Raw genomic sequence first — 24,805 nt, forward strand, 5'->3', positions numbered from 1 at the left:
ATGATCAGGTTGAGTTGATGTGCATAGCAGTGAATATAGTGCGCATTTGGATACACATCTTTGATTTTCCTCTGAGCACCTGCAGTGGCTCCATCATCGCCTGGTAGATTAGTTTACTTTTCTGATCCTCAGGAATGATGGCAGCAAGACACTCTCTTAATGAGGTAGCAATGGACTCAGATGTAGCTGACTGCAGGGGATGAACTAAAGAAATCTTTCCTGGACGCTGTGTTTGGCATCAATGTAGCTAGCACAAGCACGAGTTGGGACTGTGTTGAAGCATCTGTCGCTAACCTGCCTGGATAGATACAAAATCACTCTTTTGGACTTCTTGGATTATTTGTTCCTTTGCTACAGACAACATACAGTCCAGAGCTCATTTTGAACAGTTTTTGAAGTTTAAAAACAGTGGCGGTTTCAAGCTGCTCTTTCAAAGCTCCATCCAGAGAGGCAACGAAATTCACCAACCTACGAAATATCCCGGGGTTTACAGAGCGCTCACTGCCGTCACGGCCACGTAAAGCCAACTCAAAGGCCCCACATTTCACACAGTCTATTCTCCTGGACAGTATGTGACGATCTTTTGTCGCCTCTCCGTTGTGCCTTCTAATGCCAACTCTATAGCTCTTATCTAATTGTTCAGCAATGCTAATTCTGCCAAACTGTAGCTTCATGCTGTTGTCAAGATGGCTACGGCTACTTTCATGCTGTTTGCTTTTTTCAGAGAGATGTTTCAGGTCTCTGACCCCCGTTGTTGTCAATGTCAATGTCAATGTCAATTTTATTTATAAAGCACATTTAAAAACGGCCAAGGTCGACCAAAGTGCTGTACAGCATACAAGAAAATAAAACAATACCAAAAGAAAAACACAGTACCAAGTGTAGAAACAATAAAATCACTAACATACTAAAATGATCAATAAAATAGTAATAAAAAACATAACAGTACACATAAAGTGCACAATCACTTCACACAGATGTGGGAACTAAGTTGTCACACACTAAAAGCCAAAGAAAATAAATAAGTTTTCAAAGAAGACTTAAAAACCACTAGGGTCTGGGCAGATCTAACATTTAGTGGCAAACTATTCCACAGCTTAGCTTAGCTTAGCCACCGCAAAAGCTCGGTCACCTCTAGTTTTGAGCCTAGATTTCGGGACGTCTAAAAGCAACTGATTTGACGACCTCAGAGCTCTGGCTGGTGGGTGATGGTTGTCCACAGACGTTCAGGGCCAACACTTGCAGGGAAAGCAATAAAGGGCATGGCTAACTTCACATCCAGCTGGCCAACTGTGTCTGGCATAGCACAGGCGGGAAAAGCCCCGGGTGTAACTCCTTCCACGGTCACTTTCCTGCAGTGTTGGGGTAGTTACTCAAAAAAAGTAATCCATTACATATTACTAGTTACTTTTAAAAAAAGTAATCCCTTACACGACTTAGTTACTGGTTGCTAAAAGTAATTAGTTACATTACTAGTTACATTACTTTTGGATTACTCCGCAATATCACCTGAGCTGCACCAGAACTCGATTACCAATGAACAACATTTACAGGACTGTCTCAGAAAATTACAATATTGTGATTTTCTTTAATGCAATTAAAAAAACAAAAATGTCATACATTCTGGATTCATTACAAATCAACTGAAATATTACAAGCCTTTTATTATTTTAATATTGCTGATCATGGTTTACAGCTTAAGAAAACTCAAATATCCTATCTCAAAAAATTAGAATATTCTGGGAATCTTAATCTTAAACTGTAAACCATAATCAGCAATATTAAAATAATAAAAGGCTTGTAATATTTCAGTTGATTTGTAATGAATCCAGAATGGATTACATTTTGTTTTTTTAATTGCATTACAGAAAATAAAGGACTTTATCACAATATTCTAATTTTCTGAGACAGTCCTGTAGTTGGAACTTTATTACCAGGGCTGCACATAATTATTCTGGTCTGGTGCTCAGAGGAGCCCCTGGATTTGTGACTTGGGCCTCCAAAAACACGGTGACCCGTCTCACCGGATCGATAAAAGAGGGATGCAGGAAAACGATATTTATTCACTTATAAAGATGAATGGCTCAATATGGTCCTTTACAAAGTTAATTTATTTCAATAATTCAACTAGAATATGGTGTAAAAGTTAAATTATTTCAATAATTCAACTAGAATTTGGTGTAAAAGTTAACTTATTTCAATAATTCAACTAGAATATGGTGTAAAAGTTAATTTATTTCAATAATTCAACTAGAATATGGTGTAAAAGTTAATTTATTTCAATAATTCAACCAGAATATGGTGTAAAAGTTAATTTATTTCAATAATTCAACTAGAATATGGTGTAAAAGTTAATTTATTTCAATAATTCAACTAGAATATGGTGTAAAAGTTAATTTATTTCAATAATTCAACTAGAATATGGTGTAAAAGTTAATCTATTTCAATAGATATGTTGAACCTTTTATTTGTTATAATTGTGATGATGGAATTGTTTATTGATTTCCTAAAATATTCCCTGATTTATTTTTTATTTGGGGTTTTCATAAACTGTGAGCCATAATCAGAGAGCAGCGTCTTGCTGGTGCAGGAAACTGCTGCACGCAGTGACGGACACTGGCTGATTTATGTTCCGCCTTGCACCAACGCAGATCTTACGGGGTAGGATACGCGGGAGCGCGAAGGCACGGTGCGCGTCGCCGCGTAACATCTTGCAGCCACTTCTCGGCGAACACACGTTTTCTGTTCGATTCGGGTAGTGGTTCAGTTTGGGGTCTCTTTGTAGTTGGTGGTGGTGGAACGCCAAAATAATTACTTAATGGCGCTTGCTTCTTGGACATTTTGACGAGACGTGTCATGGTTTGTTCAATAAAGCTGATTCTTACCTCTCTTCCTCCCCAACGAGCATGGAGGGGGAGTAAGGACGCGCTGTGATTGGCCAGTACCAACTTTAAGTGGCGGTTCTGGGGAAAAGCTCTCCCAATAGATTTTTTAATATTAGTATTCTGGTCTGGCCACAACCAATAATATGAGCCCCAGCTGTTGGTACGCAAAAGCGCTTCGCAGCACAAGATTGACAGCGCACTGTGGATTTTGACGGCCCATGCGCTCTGGCGGCCCACTTATGTGCAGCCCTGTTTATTACTGCAGTGCCCAGATCAGCAGAAGTCACGTAAAGTCCCGTAAAATCCCGTCAAATCCCGTAAGATCACGTAAAATCACGTTAAAGGCTGATTTATGGTTCTGCGTTACACCAACGCAGAACTTACGGCGTAGGGTACGCGGCGACACCGCGTACCCTACGCCGTAAGTTCTGCGTGGATTTAACCCGGAACCATAAATCAGCCTTTAGTCAGACAAGTGTTGCAACGCGTGAAGACGCATGAAAGGCAAGTTTGATTTTCTTTTCTGTTCTCCCGTTCTACATGTAGCTGAAAAGCTTAAAGCAGTGGCGTAGCCACGGATGTGCCAGGGTGTGCCAGTGCCACCCAAAGAGACAGCTGGCACACCCAAAAATTTGATGCATTTTTTTTTTTTTTTTTTTTTGGTATAGTCTTCTAAGTATTCTAAATCTAGGCTAATGTAGGCTATTAGTATGTAATCATGATGTTCAAAATAATTCAAAATAAAAAAATCTTATTTTTGCATGTAAAACCCCCGTCAGGCGATGTGTCGCGGCAGCTGGACTGTTAAACCTAAATTATGGTCCGCGTTAAACCGACGGCGTAGTCTACGGCGTAGGGTACGCGACGACGCACAACGTACGGTGTGCGTCGCCGCGTACCCTACGCCGTAGTCTCTGCGTCGGTGTAACGCGGACCATAAATCAGCCTTTAGACAACTGAGTTCCCGTCCATTATTGAAGTCTTAGACTCCTGCGACAAAGATGTTTTATCCAAGATTAACTGTTTGCATCGTATTCTGATAGCATTGCCTGTTACAAGTTGCTCCGTGGAGTCTTTTTTTAGTCGTCAACAGGACCAGAGCCGTCAGAGCGACGACGCTCACAGAGAGACTGAGGAGCCTCTCGTTGCTCATGTTTGAAATAGATTTGAAATGTGCATTTTCTGTATTTAACAGCGTTTGTGTGTAATGTATATGATTAATAACAGCAGCACGTCATTATAGGCGCCCCTCTGCTCCTTCACCCCCCCTCTCTCCTCCCACACACACTGGTATGAGCTGCAGCTCCAATGCGCGCCCCCGCGAGCACGCGCTGGAGCGCCAGTGTTTTGGATTGACGGTAACTTTATGGAGAGGTAGAAAAAAAGAAGAGAGGAAGAGAGAGTGTTATATTTCACTATGTTTGCTTCATTGGGCAGCTATGTGTGTGTGTGGTTATGTTTTTGTGATGTTTTTTTTAGGACATGCATAAAGTGTGGTTATTTTATTACTTATTATTATATTATATATATTATTATACGTATTATATATTGAGAGCACACACAACATGTGGATATGTTTTGCACTGTAATGTAATGTTGTAATAATGTTGGATATACATGCTTTTGAATGTTTGTGGAGGTGTAACATCTAGTTTTGTTGAAAAAAAATTTGGCACACCCAGTCTTTGCTGGTGCACACCCAAAGTCTCTTTTCTGGCTACGCCACTGGCTTAAAGTAACTAAAGTAAGGTTGTTTTTTTTTGTCTTAGAGTAACTATAACGGGATTACCCAAATTACAACTGTAACACGTTACATTACTGCGTTACTGGCGAATGTAATCTCATTACAGTAACGCGTTACACCCAACACTGCTGCTGCTGCTGGATTTTTAGGTCTGGTTGGTCCAAGCTCCTTAATCATCTTCTTTTCCTCCGGCGAACGCCTGCTGGATTGTCTCCTAGCTTGTCGTTGTGACTCCGTTTGTTTGAGTGACAGATACAGTCGCGTCTGCACTGTCAGGGTGTGACTTTGATTGACAGCTCATGAATCAATCAGATCGGATGAAGAATGACAGAAAACACGCTGATTGTCCACGGAGGAGAAGCTTTGAGTAGCCAATTAGAGACCAGCATGAAGTCACATGGAAGAAAAGTTTAAGAACATCAATACACACTCATTTGGCCGTTGAAACCTTTGTATTTCTGTCTGCACAAAAAACAACTCTGAATAAACCCAGTATGGGATGGGAAGGCTTGGAAAATTAAAAGTCAGACACATTTTATGAGTGCACAGATGTGATAATTACTTTTTATTATGTAATTTATGTGTACTGTCTATTTTTTGTTTTTAATTTTAATGGGGGCAGCGCCCTGGCGCCCCCTATTGACAAGCTGCCACTGCATTTAATTTTCTTTTTTTTTAAGCAAATAAAAAGTTACTTTTCATAGTAACTCATTACTTTTTGGTCTAAGTAACTGAGTTACTAACTGAGTTACTTTTTAATGAAGTAACTAGTATCAGTAGTCATAGTTGCAGCTATAGAACAAGACTATAATAGTTAGTCTCAAATATAGCTTGGTGGTAGATATGCTGCTATAGGCCTATGCTGCAGGTTGGTGGTAGATATGCTGCTATAGGCCTATGCTGCAGGTTGGTGGTAGATATGCTGCAGGTTGGTGGTAGATATGCTGCTATAGGCCTATGCTGCAGGTTGGTGGTAGATATGCTGCAGGTTGGTGGTAGATATGCTGCAGGTTGGTGGTAGATATGCTGCAGGTTGGTGGTAGATATGCTGCAGGTTGGTGGTAGATATGCTGCAGGTTGGTGGTAGATATGCTGCTAAAGGCCTATGCTGCAGGTTGGTGGTAGATATGCTGCTATAGGCCTATGCTGCAGGTTGGTGGTAGATATGCTGCTATAGGCCTATGCTGCAGGTTGGTGGTAGATATGCTGCAGGTTGGTGGTAGATATGCTGCTATAGGCCTATACTGCAGGTTGGTGGTAGATATGCTGCAGGTTGGTGGTAGATATGCTGCTATAGGTTTATGCTGCAGGTTGGTGGTAGATATGCTGCAGGTTGGTGGTAGATATGCTGCAGGTTGGTGGTAGATATGCTGCTATAGGCTTATGCTGCAGGTTGGTGGTAGATATGCTGCTATAGGCCTATGCTGCAGGTTGGTGGTAGATATGCTGCAGGTTGGTGGTAGATATGCTGCTATAGGCCTATGCTGCAGGTTGGTGGTAGATATGCTGCTATAGGCCTATACTGCAGGTTGGTGGTAGATATGCTGCTATAGGCTTATGCTGCAGGTTGGTGGTAGATATGCTGCTATAGGCCTATGCTGCAGGTTGGTGGTAGATATGCTGCAGGTTGGTGGTAGATATGCTGCTATAGGCCTATACTGCAGGTTGGTGGTAGATATGCTGCTATAGGCCTATACTGCAGGTTGGTGGTAGATATGCTGCTATAGGCCTATGCTGCAGGTTGGTGGTAGATATGCTGCTATAGGCCTATACTGCAGGTTGGTGGTAGATATGCTGCTATAGGCCTATACTGCAGGTTGGTGGTAGATATGCTGCTATAGGCTTATGCTGCAGGGGGCACCGACATGATCCGCTGGGCGGTGCCTCTCACCCTTCTTCTCCTCTTCCCTTCCTCTCTTCCTCTCTTCTCCATTACCATTTTTATTTATTATAAATATCTCATAGCTATCGTTTTTGTCCATCGTTCCTGTAGTTTCTTGTTCCCCTTTTTTCTCTTTTGTGCATGTTTGCAGGCCGGAGCTTCAGGAGCTGCGTTCTGGCCTGCGGTGAATATCAGCCGGACTGGAGGACGAATCCTGACTCGTTATTAATTAATCTGTCCCACACCGCGTTATTAATTAATAGGGTATCAATACGATAACAGATATGAGTTCATTGGAACTGATACTGATTTCCCAGCAGGTTTTGTTCCTGGAAGTTAAATCTTATCATGTGCACTTTGCTCATTAGTCATTAATGACTCGGGTATAAATGTTGATCGTGTGTTTGAGCTGAAGTTCCTGCTGAAGTTTCTGCTTCCATTCCCTCGGAGGAAAAGGTAACGACTCGTCTGCATTTGTCCCCGTTACATTTAGTTCAGTAGATTTCTATAGTTGCTTTAGTTTCTGAGCTGTTTATCTGTTTCTAGTTATCAGAGTTTATTACAGTTACGACTGTCGTTCTGTGTTGTTGGAGATTGTTCTGCAGCGTAAGGTTTTAAAGCTAAAACGTGTGATGAGGTTCAACTTCGTCAGAATCAGTTCCATTCTTGACATTTGTATCGATTATCCAGATTTGATTGATCACGTTACCTTTAATGTAAAATCACTGGGACAATTTAGAACCGGTTTATAAACAGATGATGTTCTACTGCACGAGGGAATAATTCTATTCAGTCGTGTTAATTCTGTCAGGGAATTGTTTGATTTTAGCAGACGTGTCTTTGCTGCGGATCAAAACTATATTTAGTAAAAAGTATCTTTTACTGCAACGTAGTTCCGTTTAGGAATGGGCGATATTTTACCGTTAACGATAAACCGTCCAAAAAATTCCCCACGGTAAGAATTTGTCATCTGGCGGTAAAAAGGATAAATTCCCGTTGATGTTTTTGTAACAAACATGGCGGCAGGAGCTCGTTGTTAAACGAGACTCCGTTATCTGGAACTGGTTTGGATTTAAAAAGAGACGAGGAGCAAACATCATCTATTATGTGCAGAGTCTGCAAAAACAGCAGGAAATGGTTGTTACATTTTGATATAATGTTTGACTATTACAAAAATAAATTGCAATAGTATCTAATTTGTGGCATGTTCCAACCACAGGTTAATCTGCACATTTTATTTATATTAGAAGAGGTCACTGATAGGGTTTTATTTTCAGTGAACTTTTATTTATTTGTCCTGTTTCTTTATTTATCAGGTTGTATTTTTTTCTACTTTGTGATTTATAAGCTAATAAAACTTGAAGGACAATGGTACTTTAGCTGTTTCACTGTTATCCCACTGTTTAAGCCTTACAGTTTAATAAATGTTGAATCTGTTCTTACATTTCAAACTTGTTTCATTTGAGTCATTACAGTTTTGCAGTACAGGTGGACTCATTTAATAGGTTTTTATTAAATTAGTAGCATTTAGTATCTTTTACAGCAGTGTTTTGGCTCCAAAGACTGAATGTGGTGATAGATTTATAGTTACAAAGGTGGAGCTGAATTGGTATTTTTTCTATCGTCATTTTTATCCTTATGGGGATAAATGCCAGAAATGATCCTGCTAAATGTTTTAGTCCCATCCTTAGTTCTGGTTCATTCTGGCTCAGTCCCCTCGCTGAGATTAACATCGTTAGACTTTAATCATAATTACATTGGCCTCAGAAAGGTTTTATAATAAGTTCACGGCTTTATTAAAAGCCAGAATCTTAAGTGGTTAAGAATCTGTGTTGCTTTGGGAGCTTGTGCGTGTGGAATAATAATAATAATCTCCTGTTTTACCATGTTTGTTTGCAGCGGTGAAGGAAGGAAACATGGCAAAACTCCAGATAGGTAAAGTTCTGTTTTATTCTCACTCCGTCAGCATTAAAGTTTAAATACATGTTTCTATGTTGGTATTACCAGAATATTAAATACATGTTTCTATGTTGGTATTAATATTAAATACATGTTTCTATGTTGGTATTACCAGAATATTAAATACATGTTTCTATGTTCATATTACCAGAATATTAAATACATGTTTCTATGTTCATATTACCAGATTATTAAATACATGTTTCTATGTTCATATTACCAGAATAACCACGTGTATTTGTATCCTGATGGTTTTTGTTGGTTTTTGTTTCTTGTTTCAGTCGTGCTCGTCCTGCTCTCCCTGCACGTCGGTGAGTTTCTGCTTTTATCTGGTTTTATTCCTCATTTATATCGACCAATCAGAGGCCACGATTAGTTAGAGCCACTACCCATGATCCTTCACTCCCTGCAACTACCCATGATCCCTCACTCTAACTACCCATGATCCTTCACTCCCTGCAACTACCCATGATCCTTCACTCCCTGCAACTACCCATGATCCTTCACTCCATCAACTACCCATGATCCTTCACTCCCTGCAACTACCCATGATCCTTCACTCCCTGCAACTACCCATGATCCTTCACTCCCTGCAACTACCCATGATCCTTCACTCCCTGCAACTACCCATGATCCTTCACTCCATCCACTACCCATGATCCTTCACTCCCTGCAACTACCCATGATCCTTCACTCCCTGCAACTACCCATGATCCTTCACTCCCTGCAACTACCCATGATCCTTCACTCCCTGCAACTACCCATGATCCTTCACTCCCTGCAACTACCCATGATCCTTCACTCCCTGCAACTACCCATGATCCTTCACTCCATCCACTACCCATGATCCTTCACTCCCTGCAACTACCCATGATCCTTCACTCCCTGCAACTACCCATGATCCTTCACTCCCTGCAACTACCCATGATCCTTCACTCCCTGCAACTACCCATGATCCTTCACTCCCTGCAACTACCCATGATCCTTCACTCTAACTACCCATGATCCTTCACTCTAACTACCCATGGATCCTTCACTCTAACTACCCATGATCCTTCACTCCCTGCAACTACCCATGATCCTTCACTCCCTGCAACTACCCATGATCCTTCACTCCATCAACTACCCATGATCCTTCACTCCATCAACTACCCATGATCCTTCACTCTAACTACCCATGGATCCTTCACTCTAACTACCCATGATCCTTCACTCCCTGCAACTACCCATGATCCTTCACTCCCTGCAACTACCCATGATCCTTCACTCCCTGCAACTACCCATGATCCTTCACTCTAACTACCCATGATCCTTCACTCTAACTACCCATGGATCCTTCACTCTAACTACCCATGATCCTTCACTCCCTGCAACTACCCATGATCCTTCACTCCCTGCAACTACCCATGATCCCTCACTCTAACTACCCATGATCCTTCACTCCCTACAACTACCCATGATCCTTCACTCCATCAACTACCCATGATCCTTCACTCCCTGCAACTACCCATGATCCTTCACTCCCTGCAACTACCCATGATCCTTCACTCCCTACAACTACCCATGATCCCTCACTCTAACTACCCATGATCCTTCACTCCCTACAACTACCCATGATCCTTCACTCTAACTACCCATGATCCTTCACTCCCTGCAACTACCCATGATCCTTCACTCTAACTACCCATGATCCTTCACTCCCTGCAACTACCCATGATCCTTCACTCCCTGCAACTACCCATGATCCTTCACTCCCTGCAACTACCCATGATCCTTCACTCCCTGCAACTACCCATGATCCTTCACTCTAACTACCCATGATCCTTCACTCTAACTACCCATGATCCTTCACTCTAACTACCCATGATCCTTCACTCCCTGCAACTACCCATGATCCTTCACTCCCTGCTCTCCCAGTGGAACTAAAGTCTGTTCTGACGTCATCATGTAGTTTATTCTGCGTTTCTGTGATCCTTAAACCACCGTAAGACCAACGTTAGAGCTGCATAAAATACAGAGAACACTACATTAACAGTTAACTTTAACTACGTTGACACCAAAACTTCTCACAAACTCAAATTGACAGACAAATAAATAAAATAAATGACCTTGTTGCCCTCTCGACTGGAGCTAACTCTCCCCTTTTGTCCTTCCTTTTCTGTTTATTAGGGCCCGAGCACTGACAGTGCTAGGGCCCTATTGTATCTGTAGGAATTTTTACTAGTGCCACGGCTGCGCCACGAGGCACGACTCCTCCAGAGCTCCGCAATATTGCCTCTTAAAATTGCCTCTTAATATTGCTCAGGCTTCTTTAATAATTTATTCTTCCGTATAAACTTTGGCGCGTAACTAGTCCCGCAGCTTTGAGAAAACGCGAAAAGTAAAAACGTAGAAACGTGCGCCTTAAGCGGGAATTGTGTGCTATGACTTTTATTAGCGATTGGCGTGCACATTTTTGCGCAACGTGCACAAACGTGCGCTTTTTGCGCCATCCGGAACGCATTGCGAGAACTTTGGGGCCTCACCACTCGCACACCGTTGCTCGAAAAATTCTGAACCGATTTAGAAAGTTGTAGGGCCTGAATTTAACTACAGTCCTGTGGATTTTCAGAGCAATGGCACAAATACTACACTAACACTATATATATAATACACTAACAGCCACGCAAATTCCTGCCTCGGTCTCCATTGACTGCAACAAACTTTTCTTCAAAAAAATCTCACTTTGTTTTCAAACTGCCGTTACTCAGACATTTTAAGGAATATCTGAATAAAAATAAGATTGTCAGAGTCTGCCGGGTTCTCTCTTCTCACGATGATTATTTTTCTGCTAGGAGCTACGGTTTTCTCACAAATCTGAGTTCTTTGAGAAAAAGGCAAAACTCCTGATGTTCCTGAAGTGCAAGGATGAGTCAGCAGCCAGCTGCTGACTCATTCAGCCAGAACTGGTCACATGACTGAAATATGATCCCTGAGCTTCGACCTTAGCCGACCCCCAGTCCTGCAATCTGATGGTTCCGGGGGAACCCCCCAGTAAATACACAGTAAATACCCACCACAGTAAATACCCCCATTAGCGGTCCCGTTAGCGATCTCTTTAGCGGTCCCGTTAGCGATCCCGTTATCAATCCCATTAGCAGTCCCATTAGCGGTTCCGTTAGCGGTCCTCTTAGCGGTCCCGTTAGCGGTCCCATTAGCGGTCCCGTTAGCGGTCCCGTTAGCGGTTCTGTTAGCGGCCCCGTTAGCGGTCCCGTTAGCAGTTCTTTTAGCGGCCCCGTTAGCGGTCCCGTTAGCAGTTCCGTTAGCGGCCCTGTTAGCGGTCCCGTTAGCGGTCCCATTAGCGGTCCCGTTAGCGGTCCCGTTAGCGGTTCTGTTAGCGGCCCCGTTAGCGGTCCCGTTAGCAGTTCCGTTAGCGGTCCTGTTAGCGGTCCCGTTAGCGGTCCCATTAGCGGTCCCGTTAGCGGTCCCGTTAGCGGTTCTGTTAGCGGTCCCTTTAGCAGTTCTTTTAGCGCTCCCGTTAGCGGTTCCGTTAGCGGTTCTGTTAGCGGCCCTGTTAGCGGTCCCGTTAGCAGTTCTGTTAGTGGTCCCGTTAGCGATCCCGTTAGCGGTTCTGTTAGCGGTTCAGTTAGCGATCCCGTTAGCGGTTCTGTTAGCGGTTCTGTTAGCGGTCACGTTAGCGATCCCATTAGCGGTCCCGTTAGCGATCCCGTTAGCGATCTCGTTAGCCGTGGCATTTCAAAATTTCCCGGGAATTTTGTCTAGTTATTCTTTATCCTTCTGACGAAATGAGGGTGTTTTTCCCCCTAATCGTGCCCCAAAAGTCACCAAATTTTGCACCAAGCCAGTCCTGGTGATAAATGTGATATTTAATGGTTAGCATGAATGGGCGTGGCCTAATGGCTCAACAGCGCCCCCTAGAAAACTTTGTGCCTCAAGCCCCACAATACGGTTTGACGTACATGCACAAAAATCGGTACACACCTGTATGATGGCGCAACTTAAAGAAGTCTCCTGGCGCCATGGCCCAAACCCAACAGGAAGTCGGCCATTTTGAACATTTTGAAATAATCGCGTAATTTTGGCGCAATTTATGCCATTCCTTCAGCAGTTAATACGGCCCGAACCATAACTTGCACCCAGGTGTGTTATACATCAAAATGTGCGTCTCTGTCTTGTGACTACGCGCATTACTTTTCTCTTTCAAAAGTGTTACCGTGGCGACGCTAGACGCCAAAAAGCGCACCCCCCCTTCATCTGATTGGTCCATATTTGATAGTTCCCCAAAAGTCACCAAATTTTGCATGCAAGCCAGGCCTGGTGAAAAATGTGATATTTAATGGTTTGCATTAATGGGTTCAGAACTGATCCATTTCCTCCTCTGGTTTTCAGCATCGTCCAGCAAGCTGGTGTGTCACATGACCAACTGGGCCCAGTACCGACCCGACGCCGGGAAGTTCACCCCCGAAAACATCGACCCGTTTCTCTGCACACACATTATCTACAACCTGGCGACGATCACGAGCGTCAACCAGGTCGACACGACGGAATGGAACGATGAGGCGCTGTACGCTCAGCTGAACAACCTGAAGAACAGGTGAGGAGCTGTACGCTTACCTGAAGAACAGGTGAGGAGCTGTACGCTCAGCTGGAGAACAGGTGAGGAGCTGTACGCTCAGCTGGAGAACAGGTGAGGAGCTGTACGCTCAGCTGAAGAACAGGTGAGGAGCTGTACGCTCAGCTGAAGAACAGGTGAGGGGATAAAACAGGTATTAGTCAGACCCTCAGGTGGTAAAAACTACCAGGTTCTTATGGGACGGTAGCGATTGTTCCAGGTATTAGTCAGACCCTCAGGTAGTGATTGTTCCAGGTATTAGTCAGACCCTCAGGTAGTGATTGTTCCAGGTATTAGTCAGACTCTCAGGTAGTGATTGTTCCAGGTATTAGTCAGACCCTCAGGTAGTGATTGTTCCAGGTATTAGTCAGACCCTCAGGTAGTGATTGTTCCAGGTATTAGTCAGACCCTCAGGTAGTGATTGTTCCAGGTATTAGTCAGACCCTCAGGTAGTGATTGTTCCAGGTATTAGTCAGACCCTTAGGTAGTGATTGTTCCAGGTATTAGTCAGACCCTGTTTCTGTGTTTCTGCCACCAGCAACCCTGCGCTGAAGACTCTGCTCTCCGTTGGAGGAACCGTCAAAGGCGTGAGCCCGTAAGTTCAAACTTTACACCGTTTCCTGTTTTTCAAACCCTGTTTCTGTGACTGGATTAGCACATGTTTGTGTTTTAATCCCACCAGATTTATCGCCACATGTTTTTGGTTTGTGTTTTAATCCCACCAGATTTATCGCCATGGTTGCCAAACCCGAGACTCGCGCCGTCTTCATCAAGTCGGCCATCGGTTTCCTGCGGACGCATCATTTCGACGGGCTGAACGTGGACTGGGAGTATCCGGGTCACAATGGAAGCCCGCTGGAGGACAAGACGAGATTCACGCTGCTGCTCGCCGTAAGAACGACGATTATTCTGAATTAAACTATTCCAACCCTAACCCTAACCCGGTTCACGCTGCTGCTCGCCGTAAGAATTCATTATTCTGAATTCAACTATTCTAACCCTAACCCTAACCCCTAACCCTAACCCTAACCCCTAACCCTAACCCTAACCCTAACCCTAACCCCTAACCCTAACCCTGACCCTAACCCCTAACCCCTAACCCTAACCCCTGACCCTAACCCCTAACCCTAACCCCTGACCCTAACCCGGTTCACGCTGCTGCTCGCCGTAAGAATTCAATATTCTGAATTAAATTATTCTAACCCTAACCCCTGACCCTAACCCTAACCCTAACCCGGTTCACGCTGCTGCTCGCCGTAAGAATTCATTAGAATCAGAATCAGAATCAGCTTTATTGGCCAGGTTCGAACATTGTCCAACAAGGAATTTGACTCTGGTAGTTTCGCTCTCTATGGTCTTAAAGGTGTTCAATAAACAAATGAACAATAGACAAATGTGGAATTTCTATGTACAAAATTATAAACATTTTAAGGTGCAGCAGTTTGAGGTAGTGAGAATAAGTATGACCTATTTACAATTTCTACAGACAAGAATTATGCAAAAATACAAGATAAAAAATTAAAATTGTACAAAAGAAATACAAAGTGAGAGGTGCAGCATTACTCTGAATTCAACTATTCTAACCCTAACCCTAACCTGGTTCACGCTGCTGCTCGCCGTAAGAATTCATTATTCTGAATTCAACTATTCTCCTCCGGGTTTCCATGGAAACAGTAATTCTGAACTGAGGTTTCCATGGAAACCACGTTTGATGGTGTTTCTCCAATTCCTCTTAAGGTCTGGGGGTTGGGTTAGGGTTAGGGTAATTTTTTTATCATTATTATTTTTGTTTGTTTTTTTGCCTTGTCCTGTTTTCTTTTTTATTTTCTTTTATTCTTCTTTTCTTTTTTTATTTATTTGTTAATTTTTTATTTTTTTTTTAATTTTTCTTTTCTTTTACTTTTTTATTTTTTATTTGAATGAATGTTTGCATGATCGCGGAATTATTCTATTCGGATTTAAAATCGGGCGAAGGAACAAGCAGCGCAGAAAGACCGGAATTAATTTAAAGCGGAATGAGTGTATACATTTTTTTTTTTAAATTTATTTATCTATTTTTTTGAATGAGTGTATACATGATCGCGGAATTATTCTATTCGAATTTAAAATCGGAATAAACCAGCCACTTCGGAATTACGTTTAATTCGGAATGGCCATTTTCATTGGGAATTAGGTGTTAGGTGTTTCATGGTCATTTTTACTCATATTAAATCGGATTTAATTTTAATTCTGAATTAAAGAGGAATTAAACTTCCCTTGTAAACGCACACTGTTTTTGTACCGACTGCTAGGAGCAACTAAAAGAAAAACAATGTGTTCACAGTCTTCGATTCAATTCAATTCAATTCAATTCAATCTTTATTAATCCCCAAAGGGAAATTGATTGTCTTGTATTGTGTATCAATAATAATTAAAAAACAATAAAAAAAAATCTTCTCCGTTTCTCTGAATTAACGAGATAATTATCTCGTGAGTCATGTGACTAATGTCAACTTCAGAGCGGAAAAACCAGCTAGCTAGCTGTTTAAGAAAAGAAAATTTGTTGCTAAATTGACTTGTCTATTTCCTATTTAACTAGTTAGACCTGAAGGATAAATTAGTGACAATAACGAAGCCTAAATCTGGAGATTGTAACGTTCCAGCTCGGCCTAACGTTACTCCTTCCACGTCTGACGAGGACAAAGTTTCATCAACCGTAAACTAGCGATGCACCGAAATGAAAATTTGTGGCCGAAATCGAAAATAATAATAAACACTTGGCCGAATACCGAACAATACCGAACATGGTTCTTCGCAGTTTTTCATTTATTTTGCCAATTTTAACATAAAAAACTGAACATGTTTTAATTTCCAGCATTATGTTGTTTTAGTTCCACCTCCTGGTGAATGTTGGTAAAATTCTTATGGGGTTAGTTCTTGGTTGGCCAACGATTTATGTAGTGCGCAACGTTACGGGACAGAGTGGCCAGTCTATTTCCTTATTTTACAACGCCATTATTAATTGTTCGTTTTTTTTCCCCACTTATTCCACCGAACACCGAAAGTGTTTTTTTGCCGTTTTCGGCCGAACAATTTCGGTTACCGAACAATTGGTGCATCACTACCGTAAACACATGTAGCTAAAAACCCAGTCAGGAATTGGAGAATAAGGTGAAATAATCAGAAGAAAACACATTCAACAGTTATTATTATTATAATAACCCGGTCAGGAATTGGTTAATAAGGTGATAACGTAGGTCTGGGAATGCTAACTGTGCTAACTCCTGTGATAACGTAGGTCTGGGGATGCTAACTGTGCTAACTCCTGGGGGTTCAAGGAGGAACATTTGTGGGATAAAAGTTCAAATGAAATATTTACAGGAAGCAAGTCCTGAGGTTTGATTCTCGTGTTTACAGGAACTGGCGTCGGCGTTTGAGAAAGAGGCGAGAGAGGAAAGGAAGACGCGGCTAATGCTGTCGGTCAACGCCGCCGGAGTACCGGCAACCGTGAACACGGCCTACGAGGTGGACAAGATCTCAGCGTAAGTTCTGATTAGACACGGCCTACGAGGTCAGAGAGATCTCAGTTCTGATTAGACACGGCCTACAAGGTCAGATCTTCGTTCTGATTAGACACGGCCTACGAGGTCAGATCTCAGTTCTGATTAGACACGGCCTACGAGGTCAGAGATCTCAGTTCTGATTAGACACGGCCTACGAGGTCGGCGTAAGTTCTGTTTATTGCCTTAACTTGTCTCTTCTTGATTCCGTTGCGTCTCACTGTAATGAATTGTGTTCTTTGTGGATGCATTCATCCTTGAAAGTGTTGAATCCCAGATCTACTGGTGAACCGGTGGGTGTTTGACCCTCATCAATAACTGTTGATCTGAACACAAGAACAGACACCGTTTTTCAGATTTCCTCTAAGCAAGTAAGGAAGGAAGGAAAGAAGGAAGTAAGGAAGAAAGGAGAAAAGAAGGAAGGAAGTAGGAAACGGAATAAGGAAGGGAGAAAAGATGGAAGGAAGGAAAGAAGGAAGTAAGGAAGAAAGGAGAAAAGAAGGAAAGAAGGAAGGAAGTATGAAAGGGAGTAAGGAAGGGAGAAAAGATGGAAGGAAGGGAGAAAGGAAGGAAAGAAGGGAGGGAGGAAGGAATGGAGAAAAGGAAAGAAGGGAGGGAAGAAGGAAGGAATGTATAAAATAAGGAAAGAACGAAGAAAAAGCAAAGAAGGTAATAAAGGAACGAATGACGGAAGGGAGGTAGGAAGAAAAAGGAGTAAAGGAGGGTAAAAAAGGAGGAAAAGAGGAAAGGAAGAAGGAAGGAGAGAGCATGGCAGGAGGAAAGAAGGATAGAAGAAGACAGCACGAGGGTTAAGGAGTTTGCTGTGGTTCTTCTGTCTCCAGTTACCTGGACTTCATCAACGTGATGACGTACGACTACCACGGCCACTGGGAGAAGGTGACGGGACACAACAGCCCCCTCTACCGGAGCGCCGCGGACCACGCCGACTCCGAACTCAGCATCGTAAGAGACAACGCTGCAAAGATTCACCTTTCTGTTCAATAGAGCAGTGGTCCCCAACCCCCGGGCCCCGGCCCGGTACCGGGCCTGGGTCATCTGGTACCGGGCCGTGGGCCATCTGGTACCGGCCGGGGGTCATCTGGTACCGGGCCGGGGGTCATCTGGTACCGGGCCGTGGGTCATCTGGTACCGGGCCTGGGTCATCTGGTACCGGGCCCCGGGCCGGTACCGGGCCTGGGTCATCTGGTACCGGGCCGTGGGCCATCTGGTACCGGGCCGTGGGTCATCTGGTACCGGGCCGTGGGTCATCTGGTACCGGGCCGTGGGTCATCTGGTACCGGGCCCCGGGCCGGTACCGGGCCGTGGGTCATCTGGTACCGGGCCGTGGGTCCTCTGGTACCGGGCCGTGGGTCATCTGGTACCGGGCCGGGGGTCATCTGGTACCGGGCCGTGGGTCATCTGGTACCGGGCCGTGGGTCATCCGGTACCGGGCCGCACAGAGAGAAAAAATTATTTCTGTAGCTGATGATGTTTGACTCTCAAACTAATGGTTCACAATGTTTTTATTCCTTGTTTGTACAATAAATACACTGCAAACACACCGTAAGAGTTATAAAGGAATAAAATAAAACCGAGTTAGTCTTTTTTACATTCATATAAGTTTCATTTAACTTAAATACAGACTGACGCAGCAGCTGCTGCTCGGTAATAACAGCTACAGGCTGATTTATGGTTCCGCGTTACACCTACGCATAGCCTAGGCTACAAAACTGCACAGTATAAATTAAAAAATAGATGAATAAAAAGGGGGAGAAATAAAAAAAAACTAAAAAAAAACTAAACAAAGAAAAACGAACCCCAAAAACAAAGGAAAATTAAATAAATAGATAAAAAGGAGGAAGAAAGAAAGGAATGAAAGAAGAGAGAGAGGGGGGGATCCGTCAATCAGGAGGCAGGGACTGGAGAGAGTGGAAGAATGTAAGAAAGGGAAGCCACTTATTATAAAATTTGTTACAACTACCCTTCAGTGAATATTTAATCTTTTCCAGCTTCAGAAAAAACATGGTGTCGTTGAGCCACTGGGTACTAGAGTACTGTAGTACTAGAATACTAGTACTAGAGTACTCTAGTACTAGTACTCTAGGTACTAGTACTAGAGTACTGTAGTACTAGTACTAGAAGGAGCCTTAGTAGACTTCCAGTGGAGAAGAAGGTGGCGTCTTGCCAGTAAGGAAGTGAAAGCCAGAATGTCTATTTGATTTGAAGTAAACCGGCCATGGTCCTCTGGGAGCTGAATATGGCAACATGGGGGGAGACTTTTATATTCACCGAGAGTATTTTTGACATGGTGTCAAAATAATTCCACCAAAAGCGAGAAAGTAGTGGGCAAGAGTAAAACATATGGGTTAAATTGCAGGACGAGGCATGACATTTGTCACATTTGTCAGTGACACTGGGATAGATCTGTGAGAGTCGAGCTTTAGAAAAGTGGACTCTAAACAGTACTTTAAACTGTATAAGTGTAAGACGAACGCAGGATGAACTTGTGTAAATTTTTTTAAGAGCAGCGTCCCACCAGTCATCCTCCAAATTTAGATCCAGTTCTCCTTCCCAGACAGCCCTAACTTTAATAACCGGAGAGAGATCAAAAGACAGAAGGTCATCGTAAACCTTAGAGATCAGTGATTTTTGAAGTGGATCATGGTTTAAAAGCACCTCCCACTGTAGAGTCGGCGGAGAGGATGGAAAAACTGGAAACAAAGCTTTAGCGCAGTGTCTAATCTGAAAGTATCGAAAGAGATGAGAAGGCGGGAGATTAAATTCACCTGAGAGATCTGCAAAGCTGCGAAAGATACCATCCTTGTAAAGATCTCCAAAACTTTTCAGGCCCTTATTATGCCATATGAGAAAGGTTGAATCTGTAAGCGGAGGTCGAAATAAATGATTGTTCAGTAATGGAGCTAAAGTAGATGCTGACTTAAATTTGAAGTGTTTCCTAAATTGATACCAAATTTTAAGTGTGGAGTGAACCACTTGATTATTTGTAAAGACAGAGAGGTTGGATGGAATAGATGAGGTAAGTAGAGCAGGTAAAGAGGATGAAATGCATGACTGTGCCTCCAATTTACACCATGGCATATTCACTGATTTGAACCAAAATGACATTTTTTGAATATGTGCTGCCCGATAATACAGTTGGAAATTGGGAAGTGCCAGTCCCCCATTGAATTTACATCTCTGAAGTGTGGATTTGCGGATTCTAGGAGCCTTCCCACACCATAAGAAGTCAGAAATAGTTTGAGCAATTATTTTAAAAAAGTGTTTTGGTAAGAAAAGTGGAGGGCAATGGAACAGAAATAGAAATTTGGGCAAAATGTTCATTTTAACTGCGTTAATTCTTCCAATTAACGAAAGAGGTAAGCTTTTCCATCTATGGAGGTCAGATTTAATTGTAGACATTAAAGGTGAGAAATTAGCAGAAAAAAGAGAGCTTAACGTTCTGGTTATGTTGATCCCAAGATACCTAAAGCCGGACGGACTAATCTTAAAAGGGATATCTGACTGTACGAGCTGTGATGCTGAGTCATTGATGGGATAGCATTCACTTTTAGAGACGTTCACTTTATAGCCTGAAAAAGACCCAAATCTCTGGGAAGCAGATAAAATTGAAGGAATGGAGAGGACAGGATCCGAGACGTATAACAATAAGTCATCAGCGTAAAGTGACAGCTTAAATTCTGTTCCCAAATGGGAGATCCCAGTAAAAGGAGGGGGAGGACCTCAGAAAGATTGACAGGGCCTCTATAGCTAGTGCGAATAATAGGGGAGAGAGGGGGCACCCCTGTCTGGTGCCACGGGCTAGAGTAAAAAAATTGGACCGAATGCCATTAGTGGAAACGCTTGCTTGTGGAGACGTGTAAAGGAGACGTATCAAAGAAATGAACCCATTCCCCAGCCCAAACTTCTTCAGTACAGTAAATAAATAGTCCCATTCAACCCTATCGAATGCCTTTTCAGCATCGACCGAGATTACGACTTCAGGTGTTGTAGGGACAGTTTTAGAGTGAATAATATTTAAAAGTGTCCGGACATTAAACAATAACTGTCGCCCCTTAACAAATCCTGTCTGTTCATTTGAGACAATAGTTGGTACAATGTTCTCCAAGCGATAAGCCAAAGTTTTAGCAAGGATCTTAGCATCTACATTTATTAACGAAAGAGGTCTGTAAGAGCCGCAGAGAGTTGGATCCTTATCTTTTTTTTAAGAGGAGACTTATGGAGGCTTGCCTTAAAGTGGGAGGGAGAGTGCCATGTTCCAGTGATTCCTTATAAACAGCATGCAATAAAGGGGACAATTTATCCTGAAATTTCTTTAAAAATTCCACTGGAAATCCATCAGGGCCAGGAGCTTTGTTATTTTGCATACTTCTCACAGCGAGATTAATTTCTTCTACCGTTAATGGCGAGTCAAGCTTTTTAGCAGCATCGGAGCCTATAACAGGAAAGTTGAGGCTATCGAAGAATTAATTAAATTCAGTGGTGCCAGATGGAGATTCAGACGTATATAAAGAGGAATAAAATGAGTGAAAGACAGAATTAATAGCGGTGGTCAGTACAGGTTCTTCACTGTGTATCAGAAATTCTGATATCATAAATGTTAAATTGTGGTGTATATCTCTTTTATTCTTTTCTTTAGGACAGTGCTTTAAGCCGCTGGTTGGATCTGGGAGCTCCGGCTGAGAAGCTGCTGCTCGGTTTCCCCACGTACGGACGAACAAACCGCCTGACGACCGGAGCCAACGGTCTCGGAGCCCCGAGCAACGGCCCCGCCGAAGCCGGGCCCTACACTCGCACCGAGGGATTCTGGGCCTACTACGAGGTAAAAACACTCACACCGAGGGATTCTGGGCTTATTACGGGGTAAAAACACTCACACGAGGGATTCTGGGCCTACTATGAGTAGAAATACACCCTGTTCTGTGTGTTAACTGGGTGTGTTTTTGTGTCTCCAGATCTGTGATTTCATCAACACTGCAGAGGTTTCCTGGATCTCTGAGCAGGAAGTTCCCTACGCCACCTACGGTAGCGCCTGGGTCGGCTACGACAACAAACGCAGCTTCTCTTCTAAGGTAACAAACGCTACGACAAACGCAGCTTCTCTTCTAAGGTACAAACGCTACGACAAATGCAGCTTCTCTTCTAAGGTACAAACGCTACGACAACAAACGCAGCTTCTCTTCTAAGGTAACAAACGCTACGACAAACGCAGCTTCTCTTCTAAGGTAACAAACGCTACAACAAATGCAGCTTCTATTCTAAGGTACAAACGCTACGACAAACGCAGCTTCTATTCTAAGCGCGTCATGGAGACAGACGGGCGAGGGAACGAGCAGAAAGACCGGAATTAATTTAAAGCAGAATGAGTGGATGAATTTTTTTTTTTTAATTTATTTATTTATTTATTTTTTTAATTTTTATGCATTTATGTATTTTTTATTATTCCTTTATTATTATTTTTTGTTTGTTCGTTTTTTTCTTTCTTTTTTTTCCAAAAAAATTATTCTTTCTTTTTTAATTAATTAATTCTTTTAATTAATGAATTAATTTATTTATTTAAAAAAATGTATTTTAAATTTCTTTTTAATGAGTGTAGACATGATTCCGGAATTATTCTATTCAGATTTAAAATCAGAATAAACCAGCCACTTACTTCGGAATTAAGTTTAATGCAGAATGGACATTTTCATTGGGAATTAGGTGTTTACATGGTAATTTTTACTCATTTTAAATCGGATTTAATTTTAATTCTGAATCAAAGAGGAATTAAACTTCCCATGTAAACGATGTTGTTGTTGTTATTTAGGTCCAGATGCTGAACAACAGGAACTTGGGCGGAGCTCATTGTTGTTGTTGTTGTTGTTATTTAGGTGCAGATGCTGAACAACAGGAACTTGGGCGGGGCTCATTGTTGTTGTTGTTGTTGTTATTTAGGTGCAGATGCTGAACAACAGGAACTTGGGCGGAGCTCACGTCTGGACTCTGGACCTGGACGACTTTAGTGGATCGTTCTGCTCGGACGGCGCTCACCCGCTCGTCAACCACCTCCGCAACTCCATGGGTGAATATTTACACAATAACTGCCTTTCCATCAGTCTAAATTGGGGTTAATGTTAATATTCCGGTTAGTGAAACATTGGGAAACATGGTAATTATTCATTAGGGATATCTGGATCAAACCAGCGACGCACGGAAAACATCATGACACAATTCCCGTCATTTCTGCTTCTTCTTCCTGTATCCAAATTCAAAACAAATGCTGCTTCAACTTTTCTCTCTCCTTCTTGTAAATCTGGCTATCAAAAAAAGGAACAAAAAAGAGGAAAAAGAGGAAAAAAAGAGATGAAAAAGAGAAAAAAAAACTGTGTTTATTAGAACTTCCTGGACTCAAAAGACCAGGATTCCTTGTGAACAGAGCATGAGCAGAAAACAACTTCCTGTTCCGTTTGATGGGGATATTCCGTTACGTTTACATGACCCAATATTCAGTTAGAAAAGGAGTAACCCAGGGCTCATATTGGGGTTTTTAAAAACCAGAATATGAGCAAATTCTGGTTATTGAAAGGGGTTATTGGTGTTTCCATGGCCGTGTAACCGGGTTATTGATCATATTCGGGTTTTAAAAGGTTATTGATGCTGGAAACACAGTCACTCAAACATTTGGAACGTTAGCGTTCATACGGTGGAGTTTAACGATGTTAAGTTCACTCTCATTAACCACTTGTATTGGAGTCGTCCAGACCTGGTGTTTATTGTTTGTTTTTGAGCTTTTTGTATCATTCCAATCTAATTCATCAATATCTTCTTTTATATCCATTTTCCAAGCGTTAATTTATCCATTGCTGATTCAGTAATATTTCGATACATGGCCCTTCCCTCCTAAATTTGCAAGTGTCATTTCCTCTAATTTAGGTAAAGATGGTAAACACATGCTGGAGATCTTTTTAGTTCTCTTTTAGAAAGCTGTTGCTTTTATTTCTCTCTCTTTATCAGACTCGAGCCCGATTGTATCTGTAGGAGTTTGTTGTTGTTTTTATTTTTATTTTTCCGATGAAATGAGGGTCTTTTTTTCCCCTAAACGTGCCCCAAAAGTCACCAAGTTTTTCACCAAGCCAGACCTGGTGATAAATGTGATATTTTATGGTTTGTATTAATGGGCGTGGCCTAAAGGCTCAACAGCGCCCCCTAGAAGACTTTGTGCCTCAAGCCCCACAATACGGTTTGACGTACATGCACGAAAATCGGTACACACCTGTATCATGTCACAACTTAAAGAAAAGTTTCTTGGCGTCATGGCCCAAACCCAACAGGAAGTCGGCCATTTTGAATTAGTCGTGTCATTTTGGCGCAATTTATGCCATTCCTTCGGCAATTAATACGGCCCGAACCGTAACGTGCACCCAGATGTGTTATACATCAAAATGTGAGTCTCCATCCTGCGACAACACGCATTACTTTTCTCTTTCAAAAGTGTTACCGTGGCGACGCTAGCGCCAAAAAGCGCGCCCCCCCTTCTTCTGATTGGTCCATATTTGATAGTTCCTACTTTCTGCAGTAACTTTTGAATGGTTTGACATAAAAACTCGTGGTGGAGTCATCGGACTCGGTCTTTAGTCCTTGACCTTTATTGGTGAAAATTGCACGCGTGAGGGCCCGTTCATCGCTGCTTGCAGCTTTAATTACATGTTGTTTTTTTTATGTCTTCCCGTGAAGGTTTTGCTCCAAAGCCGACGACGACGCCGCGGCCGACGACCACCAGAGATCCCATCGCCGACTTCTGCCGCGGCCGCCCCGACGGGCTGTACGCTAACGCGGCCGATAAAACCACGTACTTCCAGTGCTTCAAGGGAAACACGTACCTGCAGCGCTGCCAGTCCGGACTCATCTACTGGGACTCCTGCAAGTGCTGCAACTGGCCCTAAACAGGACCCGGAACCATCTACGGTCCTGCAACTGGCCCTGAGCTCAGATACAGCAGGAACCTGCTTCACAATCAAATTAAATAAAAGATTACTCATCCTAGCAAACAATATGCCTCCTTTCTACTGTGTTGAGTTCTTGTGTTTAACAGAAAAAGCCAGAGGGTTGAATTGAATTGAAATTGAAATTTTTATTTCGAACATGAAACAGTAGTGAATACAAAACAAAACAATAATAATCAACTAG

At 42.6% G+C, this 24,805-nt stretch overlaps 1 protein-coding gene across 2 annotated transcripts; it reads left to right on the top strand.

Annotated features, from left to right (window-relative positions):
* Nucleotides 1–6,881: 6,881 nt before the first annotated feature.
* LOC133448207 (acidic mammalian chitinase-like) lies at nucleotides 6,882–24,669 on the top strand. 2 transcript variants are annotated; one of them, XR_009782951.1, is made up of 12 exons: nucleotides 6,882–6,967; nucleotides 8,411–8,446; nucleotides 8,752–8,781; nucleotides 12,860–13,064; nucleotides 13,621–13,677; nucleotides 13,808–13,973; nucleotides 16,479–16,603; nucleotides 17,464–17,584; nucleotides 21,279–21,461; nucleotides 21,595–21,711; nucleotides 22,510–22,700; nucleotides 24,353–24,584. XR_009782951.1 is itself a non-coding variant. In XM_061726532.1 (12 exons), the coding sequence occupies exons 2-12, from the start codon at nucleotides 8,428–8,430 to the stop codon at nucleotides 24,559–24,561; spliced, it is 1,359 nt and encodes a 452-aa protein (XP_061582516.1). In that variant the 5' UTR covers nucleotides 6,883–6,967; nucleotides 8,411–8,427; the 3' UTR covers nucleotides 24,562–24,669. The 2 variants fall into 2 exon arrangements, 1 of the variants encoding a protein (XP_061582516.1); XM_061726532.1 differs by having other exon boundaries at nucleotides 6,883–6,967; nucleotides 22,574–22,700; nucleotides 24,353–24,669.
* Nucleotides 24,670–24,805: the final 136 nt, after the last annotated feature.

This window comes from Cololabis saira, chromosome 8, assembly GCF_033807715.1.
Source record: "Cololabis saira isolate AMF1-May2022 chromosome 8, fColSai1.1, whole genome shotgun sequence".
Taxonomy (NCBI): domain Eukaryota; kingdom Metazoa; phylum Chordata; class Actinopteri; order Beloniformes; family Belonidae; genus Cololabis; species Cololabis saira.